The sequence below is a fragment of the Guillardia theta genome (genome assembly GCF_000315625.1).
Source record: "Guillardia theta CCMP2712 unplaced genomic scaffold GUITHscaffold_39, whole genome shotgun sequence".
In the NCBI taxonomy this organism is placed as follows: domain Eukaryota; class Cryptophyceae; order Pyrenomonadales; family Geminigeraceae; genus Guillardia; species Guillardia theta.
Genome location: NW_005434635.1, coordinates 434,592 through 446,717, shown reverse-complemented (window position 1 = coordinate 446,717; position 12,126 = coordinate 434,592). Strand labels below are relative to the sequence as shown.

At 55.8% G+C, this 12,126-nt stretch overlaps 4 protein-coding genes across 4 annotated transcripts; 1 reads left to right on the top strand and 3 right to left on the bottom strand.

Annotated features, from left to right (window-relative positions):
- Positions 1–1,761: 1,761 nt before the first annotated feature.
- Positions 1,762–2,762, bottom strand: GUITHDRAFT_139627 (hypothetical protein; the record flags this gene model as incomplete). The annotated part of the gene is made up of 3 exons (XM_005831626.1): positions 1,762–1,844; positions 1,879–1,913; positions 1,993–2,762. The coding sequence occupies 3 exons, from the start codon at positions 2,760–2,762 to the stop codon at positions 1,762–1,764; spliced, it is 888 nt and encodes a 295-aa protein (XP_005831683.1).
- Positions 2,763–3,219: 457 nt separating this feature from the next.
- On the bottom strand, positions 3,220–5,272 carry GUITHDRAFT_139626 (hypothetical protein; the record flags this gene model as incomplete). Its single annotated transcript, XM_005831625.1, has 15 exons — positions 3,220–3,390; positions 3,437–3,490; positions 3,539–3,614; positions 3,656–3,717; positions 3,780–3,899; positions 3,965–4,021; positions 4,067–4,129; positions 4,156–4,195; positions 4,254–4,294; positions 4,338–4,385; positions 4,435–4,458; positions 4,502–4,585; positions 4,635–4,739; positions 4,804–4,914; positions 4,949–5,272. The coding sequence occupies 15 exons, from the start codon at positions 5,270–5,272 to the stop codon at positions 3,220–3,222; spliced, it is 1,380 nt and encodes a 459-aa protein (XP_005831682.1).
- Positions 5,273–5,850: 578 nt separating this feature from the next.
- On the top strand, positions 5,851–10,067 carry GUITHDRAFT_139625 (hypothetical protein; the record flags this gene model as incomplete). The annotated part of the gene is made up of 12 exons (XM_005831624.1): positions 5,851–7,151; positions 7,251–7,788; positions 7,966–8,271; positions 8,479–8,534; positions 8,594–8,667; positions 8,712–8,755; positions 8,949–9,016; positions 9,124–9,181; positions 9,331–9,378; positions 9,538–9,618; positions 9,763–9,832; positions 9,997–10,067. The coding sequence occupies 12 exons, from the start codon at positions 5,851–5,853 to the stop codon at positions 10,065–10,067; spliced, it is 2,715 nt and encodes a 904-aa protein (XP_005831681.1).
- A 515-nt stretch (positions 10,068–10,582) lies between these two features.
- GUITHDRAFT_139624 (hypothetical protein) lies at positions 10,583–11,815 on the bottom strand (the record flags this gene model as incomplete). The annotated part of the gene is made up of 1 exon (XM_005831623.1): positions 10,583–11,815. The coding sequence occupies one exon, from the start codon at positions 11,813–11,815 to the stop codon at positions 10,583–10,585; it is 1,233 nt and encodes a 410-aa protein (XP_005831680.1).
- Between the last annotated feature and the right edge of the window lie 311 nt (positions 11,816–12,126).

The following is a 12,126-nucleotide window of genomic DNA, read 5'->3' as shown; positions in this document are numbered from 1 at the left end:
GGGGAGAAAGACCAGGTCGCTAAAATCAGATCTGATAGGGATGAAGTGATGGAAAGGCTCGAGCTCGTGCTCCCACATCTCAAACAGGGTCGCTTCCTGCACTCATTTCAGTCACGAACCTCCTGCTGCTGCTGCTGCTGCTGCTGCTGCTGCTGCTGCTGCTGCTGCTGATGCTGCTGCTGCTGCTGCTGCTGCTGCTGCTGCTGCTGCTGCTGCTGCTGCTGCTGCTGCTGCTGCTGCTGCTGCTGCTCCTGCTGCTGCTCCTGCTCCTGCTCCTGCTCCTGCTCCTGCTCCTGCTCCTGCTCCTGCTCCTGCTCCTGCTCCTGCTCCTGCTCCTGCTTCACTCTACACAGACGCATCAGCAACAGTACCCCTGCCCCTGTCGCTACACCGCTTCACCTTCATCTCTTCCACTGCACTCCCCGCACGTTCTCTCCCGCACCTCTTCCTCCCACCTGCTTGAAGACCAGTGCTCCCGAGCTCAGCAGCGATCGGAACCTGTTGTTCCACTCGTTGCCATTTCCGTGAGTGTTGATCACAAACTTGTAAGAGAGAATCTGCCGCGCAAGCACATCAATGATCCTCTCTCCTCCTCCTGCTCCTTCTCTCGAAGCTCCTCCTCTTTCTCGTCAATCTTTTTCCATCTCATGCCTGTGTACATTCGTCCAACGAACCATCCCCATTTGCTTCTTCCCCTCCTCGTCTCGTCTCGTCTCGTCTCGTCTCGTCTCGTCTCGTCTCGTCTCGTCTCGTCTCGTCTCGTCTCCTCCTACCTCCGTCGGTTCGACAGCCTCTCCTTCCCCCTTCCTCTCCATGGCCTGTTGACAGTAAGTCTCTTCCCCAGCTCAAGTCCTGCTGTACCGCACGGAAGAACTTTGCTTCTTCCACCTCCTGCTGGAGTGCTGGGCCGGTGATGCCTGAACTCGCGTGAGAGGAGGAGCAGGAAGAGGAGAAGGAGGTTAAGAAGGTGATGGATGATGATGATGATGATGATGATGATGATGATGATGATGATGATGATGATGATGATGATGATGATGATGATGATGATGATGATGATGATGATGATAATGATAATGATGATGATGATGATGGCGATGGTGGTGGTGGTGATGATGATGATGATGATGGCGATGATGGTGGTGGCAATGATGGTAGTGGTGATGATGATGAGCGCAGCAGCAGTTGGAGGAGGAGGGAGGGGAGGGAGAGGAGGAGGAGGAGGAGGAGGAGGAGCAGAAGGAAATAGAAGCTTGAGAGGCTCACGTATTGGTGCGACATCGAAGATATCAGGACGATAAGATGCGATGCGACAGAGACGCCCCCGAGCGCTGATCAACCAGTCTGATATCATTAGTCAGTCTCCTCGTCATCGTCCTCGTCCTCGTCATCGTCATCGTCCTCGTCCTCGTCCTCGTCCTCGTCCTCAACCACCACCTCCTCCTCCCTCCTTTACCATCTATCGAGCCGCGCCAGTAGACTTTTGCCCTCCTCTCTTCCCACCGTCGGTACTTGCTGTCCTCCCGATCCAGCAGGTTGATCCAGTTGTAAGGCGGGAGGTACCAGGCGTGAGGCACCAGCGACGCGGGGACGTTCCAGTAGCGGAAGAAGAGGTCGGGCATGAGAATGTCCATGTGAGCAGCTGACTTGGTAATGGACAGGCTGGGGAGCAACGATCCTCGCAGCGTCTGCGGAGTTTCTTCAGCAACGCACAAGTCGACATCAGGGACCCGAGCTCGAGCGAGGAGGCTGAGGAGCATCTCAACCAGCATGCTCGTGTACCACTTCTTGCCGTGCGATATCTGCTCCACCTCCTGATCCTGCTTGGCGAACTGGATGTAGAGCTGATTGTTGACGATGGTGACTCGGTTGCAGTACCTGCTCCATGCCTCCTTGGATGCTTGATCTGCCACCTGCTCCTCCTTGATCCGCCCCCCGAGCTCCTCCCAGGGCCGGAGGTCCTCGTCCAGCTGGCTCTCGTTCCCCCAGCACGTCCCCACCTCCACCAGCTCGCTCAACGTTCGCTTCTCGCTCCACAGCGTCTCCGGGACGGGTTGAGCGTGGAGGAGCGACAGACTGCCGTCCTTGACCGCCATCTTGACCGCGAACAGGAAGATTCCTCGCTCCCACTCCACCGTGAGGTAGTGCACGGTCTCCCACGAACTCTCGAGCCTGCACATCTCTTCCTCCCTCCTCTGGCACTGACCCAGCTCGTGGGGGTTGAAGTTCAGCCAGACTGTCGCTTCCAACACGTTAGTGGGGGAGACCCGGCCGGAGTGCCAGAACCGAGTCACTGCCCACTTCAGCATGTCCTGCACGACCGGCTGACTTGCATCAACCTCTGCCATGTGGTGGCTCAGCGCTGGATTCGAGAGCTGGAAAGCAACGTCCAGCAGCCTTTGAAGCTGAAAGTGAACCGCTCGCTCCCAGCTCCTCTCGGACTCCCTGTCCAGTAGGATGACGCGAAGAAGAACGCCCTCGTGCCGCTTCCAGCTCACGGTGAAGGGCATGTAGTTCAAGTCTCCCTCCCCTTCCATCTCGTCAAGAGCGCTTTCCTCCCTCCCTCTGAACTCCTGGATCAAAATCTTCCATCGGCTCACATTCTGCACGCTGATGTCCAAGATGACGTTGAAGGGCACGTGCCTGACGTAGATGAGATCGGAAACTTGATGGACGTGGAGCTCGGAGACCGAAGAATGCTCCCCGAGGATCAGCAGCACCAGGACAAGGGCCAGATAAAACTTCGGATCCCAACCACCCATGTTAGAGGATACCTTGCCACTCTCCTCCTCTTCCTGCCTTCACTCGACTTGTCCCATCGCTACTCACCTCGTGTCTTCATCTCCTCCCTCCTTCTCGCTCCTCTCCCCCCCTCTCCTCTTCTTTTGCCCCTTCCTCCTCCTCCTCCTCGTTCGCCATGGATCGCATTCCTATCTCGCATCACCATCCATCTTGTCTTGTCAATCGTTGATTGTAAAACCTTTTTTTTTGGGCTAGTCAGAGCACTGCGGCCAGACTCCTTAGGCTTCCGAAGCCGGAGCCCGGCCACCGGGTCGGCCGTGGCCAGGCTCAGGCCGCCGGAGTCCCGGCCCGAGTTAAGTCCCAACCAGTGTCACTGACTGGCCGCCCCTCGGCAAATTAACGGTATGGCGAAGGCCTTCAAGGTATCTTTAATCTCACACAGCAAGGACGCAAGGTTCCACGTTGAACCAGCTGAGGTTAATATCCTGGATGTTCCTCCTTCTCCTGCTTCTCATCCGGGCCCTCCATTACCGGCGACCCTACACCTGGCGATCTATGAGGAGGGACAGCCGACCGGTCCGTCGGCGAGCCTCGTTGGCTGTCGTAGTCGCGGGATGCGTTTGAGGCATCGCAAAACTTCCCGTTCAACTGAGAGGAGATCAGGGAGGAAAGACAAGAAGGGACTCGTGGCTACCTCCAGCACATGTTCGATGCTCTTCATCGGGTTACTCAGCCCGTTCAGGTGCGCCTGCCATCCCCTTCACTCCCATCGCCCAACATTCTCCTCCCTTCCCACCTGCAACGCCGAGCTCGTGGCGTTCAGTCTCGACCGGAGCTGCTCCGCTTCGATCCTTGCCGACCTGTGCGACGTCCTTGGGGGCAAGTGAGCAAGGCAAGTCCAGCAGGGGTTCACCTCAGTGAGCTGATCTCCGTCTCGTGTCGATTTCTCAGCTCCTCCCTCGTCTTCTCTGCGGCCTGTGATCCTCGTCACGAGCGCAAACGTCAACGAGTTTTGCAACCATCAACTGAGCCTTGACCGTCCGGAGGGCAGCGCGGAGCTCGAGGATCTCTGCAGACGTCTCCTCTCTCTTGATTTGCTCGTGAGACAACATCTTCTGATACGATTCCAAGTTCTCGCTCAGCGTCGAGTTTTCTTCCTGCATCGAACAATCGTTCCCAGAGGGGAGTCTTTTCCCGCCGACCATCTCCTCCAATCCCTTACCTGCAGCCTCTCTTTGTCCGTCGTCTCCTGCTCCAGCAGCGACTTGTACTTCTTGGCCTGCGTTCTTGTCAGGCATGCGACGACTGAGTCAGCCTGGTTGACCTGTAGCACTGCTTCCGACACAGCGTTCTTTGCTTGCTCGATCTCTTGCACCGCAACTTTTGACTGTTCCGACATCAGCATCTACAAACCCTCCGTCCTGATTTCACTTTTTCAGACGCCTCGGCCAGCCTGCAGCAACTCTCGTTAGCCACTGCCATGATCGCTTCAAGACGCATCAAGGACTTACTTGACATCGTTCTTCTTGTTCTGCTCCTGAAGCTCTAGATTCTGTCGCAAACAATCAGCAGAATGCATACTAGCGTGACCTGACCTTGGCGCGCAAGGACATCAGCTCTGTCTCGAACTCAAGTCGAACTCTCTGCATGACGGTCGGAAGGGTCTATCAATCGAACAAGTTTCCTTCTCACCTGTAGTTCGTACCTAGCTGTTTCCTTGAGGGAAATCAGCAAGAGACAGTCGATGCGAGGATGTTACCATTTGCTCTTTCAATTGCTTCTCCGCCTCATTCTTGGCATTCTTGAGCAGGTCCAGCGAGACTTGTCGTTCTTCCAGCACATGCTTGGAGACATCTTTCACAAGAGCACACAAATCATCGTCATCGTTTCACCTGGAGGGTGGTTTCAGATGCCCTTGCCATCTTCACGAGGTTGTATGCTTGCTCATTCTCAGCCTTGAGCCGAAGGTTCTTCTCCTTCAAGCTCATGATCTCCGTCTGCATCAGGACCTCAGCAGCCGTTCAAGGGGTTGTGAGGGGGAGTTCGGGATCCAAGTCAGACCTGCAGGCGAGAGATCTCAGAGAAGAGCTCCTCCTTCTGGATCTGATACTCTCTGATCAGAGATCCATCCGTCGACGCGTAGTCCATCACATTTTCTCGATTCGCTCTTGTCTGCACCCATCTCAGTCTCCTCCTCTCCGCTCACGTTCCTTTCAACCTGCTGCTGCATTCTCAACCGGACCTGCTCCTCGATAATTCTCAACAGGCTATCCTGCATCTTCCCCATGTCCGAGATGACGTCATACCTCTTGATCGCATTCAAGGCCTCCTTCATGCTCTCTGCTGGTGAGGGTGGCCCTTGCCTCCCCTTGCATCTCACATCTGGGGTATCAAACGCTCTCTCCTTGTCCATCAAAAACTCAGATCTCAGCTTTGTTGCGATGGGGAAATTTGTGTTGCTGAACCTCCTGTCAGAATACCCGGCATCTCGAGCCCATGACGGCTCCATTGAATGTAGTTTGTGCTCCATGATGCAGAGGAAACGGTCAACACGATTGTTGGTTTACGTGGACTCTTTCTCCAACTTCAAATGTTTTAGTCCAGGAAATGGATCGTCCTCAGGGTACAGCATCATTGAGCCGCATCTTCTTCTCTTTCTTCCCTTCCCCCTGATCTCCTTCGATCTCCTTCGTCGTCCTCGTCCTCGTCCTCGTCCTCGTCCTCGTCCTCGTCCTCGTCCTCCCTGACCCTGATTCCGTTCTCACTCTCTTCCGAGTTCAGACCAAAACTGAGAGGAGGTAGGGGTAGTCGAGGTACCGGGTCACCAGAGTGAGGGAGGATGATGAGATACATAGGGTACTGATATTTTCCGTAGTATAACAGGGGTCATGAAATCATAAGGATGGTGGGGGTGGTTTTTCATCCATAACGGTGGGTGGGGTGAATATTTGAAAGATCGACCGATGACCTCAACGGTCAGTAACGATTTCCTTATTAATAACGTTCTGTAACGGTTGGTTGACCTGCCTGTTCGGGAGGAGGATCATGGCGGTGGCTTGTGGCAGCGACGCGAAGAGGGGGAGGGGGAGGGAGGGAGGAGGGGGAGGGATGAGCAGCAGCCGCCTACCTGTCCTCCTCCTCCTGGCTGGGTTGACTTGCTGCAGTGCTCAGGACTCAACTCTGAACGTGTCGATGGTGCTGGGCGTGTTGGCAAGGGAATGGAGAGGAAGTGGGTATGCCGATGGGGGAGGGCCGAGCTACATGTACTTCCCGAAGCCGATGACTGTGTCAGAATGTCAGCCGATGACAGGCAGACCGTCGATATGTCCAGTAGACCAGCTTCAGCTCATCTTGCAAGAGCCACCAGGAGCACCGGTCAACAGTGAACTAAAGCTGAACCTGACGATGCGGTTCTATGGGGACGTGTTCGAGAGCTCGCCAGGATCCAAGGGATACTTTGGGATGCCGGATGGATGCAGATATGAGCGGAATCACAGTGTCATGGCGTACTTCAATGCATCGAGCGGCCGTGTCAGGTTCGACATCTACAAGACAACCAGTGACTATCTGGCTTGTCAGATGAACTTTGGAGCGACCAGTACGGATCACATGGACTGGAACACCATCTACACTTCAAGTACGAACCCTTTCCAACGTTGCACCAATCAGAATTGTTATGTGAACCTCAACAACGTGGCGAGCTTTTCCGGCATTTTCAAGGTCATGCCCAGGACTTCAACCGATCCCTTAGGAGCGACGTACAGGATGGACCTTGCGATCTCTTTTCCGTACCTTCAGTCAGGCAAGACTTCCTTCTCAGACTATGACAAGAGGTTCACAAACCCCTACACCCTCGCCCAAGTGGCAAACCAGCCTACCGTCTCATCGTTTGCCACGTCCTCCAGCAACCAGATCTTCTACTACTCGCTCACCTGGTCAGAACCTTTCCACGGTCCCAACGACGCCTGGTTCATGAACTACATGGCTCGGATTACTTCCATCGATCCTCCGTTCGGCCCTCAGGAGGGAGGAACGTACATCACTGTCTACGGAGCTGACTTCCCTTCAACGGACGCGACCCACACCAGGAACGCTTCTATCGTCCTGTATCATAGTGGGGCAGCTGGGGAACCGCGAGCTTGTTGTGAATCTCAGCGGCTGAGCAACTCTCAGTACCTCTGCCGGTTGCCTCGCGTGTCCTGTCTTAACAACAACCCGTCTTTTCCTTGTCCCCAGCCCGGCCAGATTTTCCAGAATCAGTCCGTTGCTATAGGGATCCGCCCGAATGTGAAGGGATACGATGGGACCATTCTCTCCTCCAAGCTCGACGACTTCATCGAGTACGAGGGGACGTGGGAGCTTGTAGATGAGGACGTGTACGGGGGCAAGTACATCCCTTCGACGTCAAGGTTGGTGACTCAAACTCAAATTCTTCAGTACGATGCTACCGCAGCAAAGTCGCACTGCTGTCCTGTCTGTACCTTGACCGGCGACACTTCTTCCTGCAGGTTCACCATCACACAGACTGAGCCAGGGATCTACAATGTCACCATCCCGGCCATCATGTCGCCGGGCTCGGGAGTCTGTGACAGAGCGACCAACTTGAAGAACGTCTCGTTCATCGCCGCCATCGATCGCTCGACGGATCCCTACTCGGCCAGCAGCCCTCTGTCCATAACTTCTTGCATTGACCAGACAGGAACGTGCAGTACGACAGACAGGATCAGCATCCGAAGCACTTGCAACCAGCTTTACTGGTCTTTGGGACAAATCACCTCCACCCTCCCCGCAGGGCAGACTGTGCAGATTCATCAGTGGAACACTAGATCGCTCTGTGAGAGGAGAATGAGATGTGTGGCGGGCCCTTGTAAGTGGACTTACCTAGCTCAAGTGCTGGAATCACAAAGGATGTTCCAGCGCCGCACCGCCTCGCCTCAAGTTGGGATCTACACTCAGTATCCGACGTCGGACTTCGACGTCCAGGGGTTCCTCAAGGAGCTTGCCATTCTCATCAATGCTCAGGACTACAGGAGACTGCAACTTGTGGTGAGGGAGGAGGAGAGAGGGAGGGGGGGAGGCACCTGGGGGGAGGAGGGAGCATGCAAGTGAGGGGAGAGAAAGGAGTTGGATTATGTGTCGTGAGGGTTTTGGCGTGAAGAGAGAGAGGAGGCGAGGGCAGCGCGCGTGGTGGAGAAGGTTATTGTCTGACTGAATGCTGCACAGACTTTGCAGTCGACAGCCAGTCTCCTCAAGCCGAGCCTGGGCTCTTTATTTGCCGTCAGAACTTATCAGAAGAGCACAGCTGCTCTTTGCATCCCCAACGCTATCGGCGGCGCCTGCGCTGACTTCAACATGATCATCTACATCGTCTCCGAAGGGCCTGCCGGACTGCCAGCTCAAGTCTCGCTCAACAACCTCACGGCGAGGGCGCAGGCGGCGACGGGAGACCCCGCCCTGCGTATGCTCAACATCATGAACGTCTATGTAGACCAGGGGATCGACCCGGAGGATACGACAGCGCGGCTAGTGGTGATGAAGAACTCTCCTTCTTCTCCTCTTGCTCGTCCTCCACTCATAATCCTCGCTTCCTGCTTCACTTCTGCTTTTCATCTCCTTCTCTTCTCGTCCCACTCGACTCAGACCCTTCTTCTTTTGCACACATATCTCTTCCCTGCTCCTTCTCTTCCCCCCTTTCCCTCCTACATCGTGTCCTCGCCTTTATCTGAATTCCTGCAGAACACAATCAAGGTTCAATATCCTGGGTTCCTCCAGTTTGAGACAACGATGCTAAGGTACGTCCCTTGCTCTTGCAGTCTTCTCTTGCTGGAGGCTGACGGGGCGGGTTTGGCAGGGTGAAGGAGCTTGTATGGAGCTACGCAAAACTTGGAGTGACGCGGACGGGAGGCAGCGATCTCTCTGTGACAGGTGGGAAGCCTTGATGAGACGATCCATGGTTGATGATGATGCAGTGAGATATGAGACCGTCCAGCTCAACGGAACCTTCGCTGCACAGGTCCTCCCTCCCTCCCTCCCTCCCTCCCTTTCTCTCTCTCTCCCTCCCTCCCTCCCTCCCTCCCTCTCTCCTTGTCCTCCTTGATCTCACCGACTCCCAACCTCGTGTGCCATCACTTGTCTCCATCTTCTTGTCTCGTCCTCCACCTGCTTCTCCTCTCTCTGCGTGCATCACGTGACTCTGAGAAACTCAGGGGCTGGGAGTAGACTACGTGTCAAAGCAGGGGCAACTGAGATGGAGGCAAGGAGACTCAAGCACAAAGTAAGGGGAGGAGAGGAGGAGAGGAGGCAGGGGGAAAGAACAAGAGAAGTTGAGAAGGAGGGGAGGTAGGGAAACAGAGATTTCTTTGTCACGACATGATGTTTCAGATACATCATCATCCCTATCTATGACGATATTCTCATGGAACAGAATGAGTTTCTCCAGGTGAATTCGGTTGCTCCCTTTGTGATCCCCGTCCCAACTTGTTTTCCTTCCTCCCATCCTTTCTCTCCCTCATCAAACTTCAGCATGTTCACCTCCCATCCCTCGCTCGCTCGCTCACTTTCCCGCCTCTTCCTTACATCTCTCGACAGGTTCGCATCTTCCAAGCCGTCAACGCAACTCTCATCTCCGACCCCCAGGTCCCACCCTACATCCTTCCTCTCCCTCCCCCTCCTGCCCTCTCTCCCCTCCTGCCTCCTCTCTCTTCTTGCAGACTTTCCTCGCCGTTCCTCGTCCTCTCGCTCCTCTGCTTCTGCCGCTTCCATCTCCTCATTGTCAGGACTCTCAAACAAATTCAGTTCGCAACTGTCACTATCGTCGGGATGAACGACATACCAACTCCCGGCTTCATCCCCAACATGCAGGCCATCATCGGGGCGGTGAGGATGGAGGAGGAGGACAGGGGAAGAGGAGGAGGAGAGGGAGGAGGAGGAGGAGAGGGTGGAGGCGGAGAGGAGGAGGAGGCGGAGCAGTGCCAGGACGGGAACGCATTCGAGGAGGATGGGGACTGACGTCTTGAGTAGGTATGCGGTGCCGCCTCCACATTGCCATGTGTGCTGTTTGCAGCAAGATTGATCAGAAGCTTTAGAAAAGGTAAAGAGAGGAGGAGGGAGAGGACAAGGACAAGGATGAAGACGAGGAGGAGGAGGGTGGGGAGAGAGGAGGAGGAGGTGGAGGTTGAGGAACAGGAACAGGAAGGGGGGTGGGGGATGGGGGTGGGAGGCGAGCTGTTGCTGATCATAATTTTATGTTTGCAGGGAAGACGAAGCGGGGCGAGCTGATGGAGCAGGACTTCATGGATGGCAATGACGGATCAGCAGCCTTTTGAAGGAGGCGGAGGAAGAGGAAGGGAGGAGGCAGAGGAGGGGAGGCAGAGGAAGAGGAGGAGGAAGAGGAAGAGGAGGAGGAAGAGGAAGAGGAAGGGAGGAGGCAGAGGAAGAGGAGGAGCAGGCAAATTGATTGTAAAGTACAAGTTTCATGGCACGGTCTCTCGATTTAGCAGCTCCCAGACGGTGCTGCGATTTGCGGCCTGCTAAAGGATCAGGAGGGGCTGGCAAGCGATGCGAGTAAAGGAGGAAGGACGTGTATGTTTGAAGGCAGTGACGAAAAGTGGCAAAGAAGTTGCGAGAGCAGGCGCCTCAAATGGTGAAGAGAAACAAGGACTGGGTAGGAAGTGGACGGAGGCGATGAAGAGTAGGAGGAGGAGGAGGAGGAGGAGGTGGTGGTGGTGGTGGTGGTGGAGGAGGAGGAGGAGGAGAGAGTGAGGGTTTCAGAGAGTTAGGGACGCAGGCACCTGTTCTTCATTGTCGCCATGCTCGATTGCGACCATCTGCTCGGAGGCGGTCAGGACGCTGGCAGGAGGAGGAGGCTGTTATCACCCTCTTGAGGGTGGCAGGAGAGAGGATGTGGGGAAGGGCAAGGAGGAGCTTCTGCGATACCGGGACCTTCATCCCCGTCAACTAGCATGCAAGCAAACACACAGACTCTCCTCACCTCGATCCCCATCAGCTTGCGCAAGTTGCTGGCAGAGTCTCCAGAATCTTTATCTCCTTTCCAATCCCCTTCCCCTTCCCCTTCCCCTTCCCCCCCCTCCCTCCCTCCCTCTCCCTCTCTCCTTGCTCTGTTGCTTCCCCTCTCCCTCTCCTCTACCCCTCTCACAAAATCTTGTACCATCTCCCTGCACGCTCCTTTCCTCCTCGCCCCGGGCAACACAAAGATCGCATTGAGGCTGGGGAGGACGAAGTGTTTGTCGGGCGAGTCTGTGAAGGTCATGAACCCGACTATCGACCCCCCACGGCAGCAGAGCTTCGTCCTCCTCGTCAGGTACACGCGCGCAGGCAGGTAGCTCTTCTCCCCCCAGGACTCACAAGACATTGAGAACCAGTTCAAGAGCTGAAGTGCAACGCGCTCGATGCAGGGACCAGTAGGAACGTCGATGAGGCCGTCAGCAAGGCTCCCTCCTCTCTCCAGCATGAGGATCTCCTGCAGGCCGATCCACCTCTCCTCCCATCGGAGCCCCACGATCGTTGCAAAGTCTCCTACCCTACAAGAGCGGCGCCTGGTGGACTGCTGATTCGATGGTGGCCGGGCGGTTTCGCCCCTCCTGCCCGCCTCCTCGAGTTCCTCTCGGGCGCATTCAGCATGGCAGATCAAGGACGGGATTACAACTGACTCGCAGTTCTGCCATCTCCTGCTGTCTCCCGGCGGCCAGCTACCGACTTGGAAGTCTGCGATGTTCTTGACGCAGGGCTCCACTGAAGCCCCACACTTCCAGCAGCGCAAGGAGGGCAGAACGTCAACGCTATGGGCTGAGAGGGATGAGACATAGTTGAGAGACGGGTACTCGGGAGGAAGCGGAACTCTCCTCGCCACGATCGTTTCCACCACCGACAAGATGAGCTGAGCAGTACTGCCATCGTGATTGAGCCCAAGACTGGAGCAGAGAGCACGCAGCTCCTCCTTCTTCATGGAAGAGAGGGCTGCTTCACAGCTCCTGTGACATGACAGCTGAGACGGCAGGCCGCGGCTGCTCGCCCATGCCAGGCAGGCGCCCACGACCCGAGCAGGCGCCGCCATTGCGTCGAGACTGAACCCTGAGAGACTCTGCTCATCGGGTTGAAAGGGGGGGTTGGGTAGACACTTTCAATCTCGCTGATATGAAACTAGGGGTACTTTAATAGTAAATACAGGGGTACTTTATGGAGCAGAAGTCACTCCATACTCCGAGGGGGTGGGTAGTGGATCCGAAACCGCCCTGAAAGTTGACGCGTCGCAAATTGTACGGTACTGAGTGACTGAGCACCGTCACTCAGTGACTGGCCGCGACTCAGTACGACTCCGGGCCCGGGCCGGCCGGGTCCCGGCGGTCCGGTCCTGACGGCCGATCC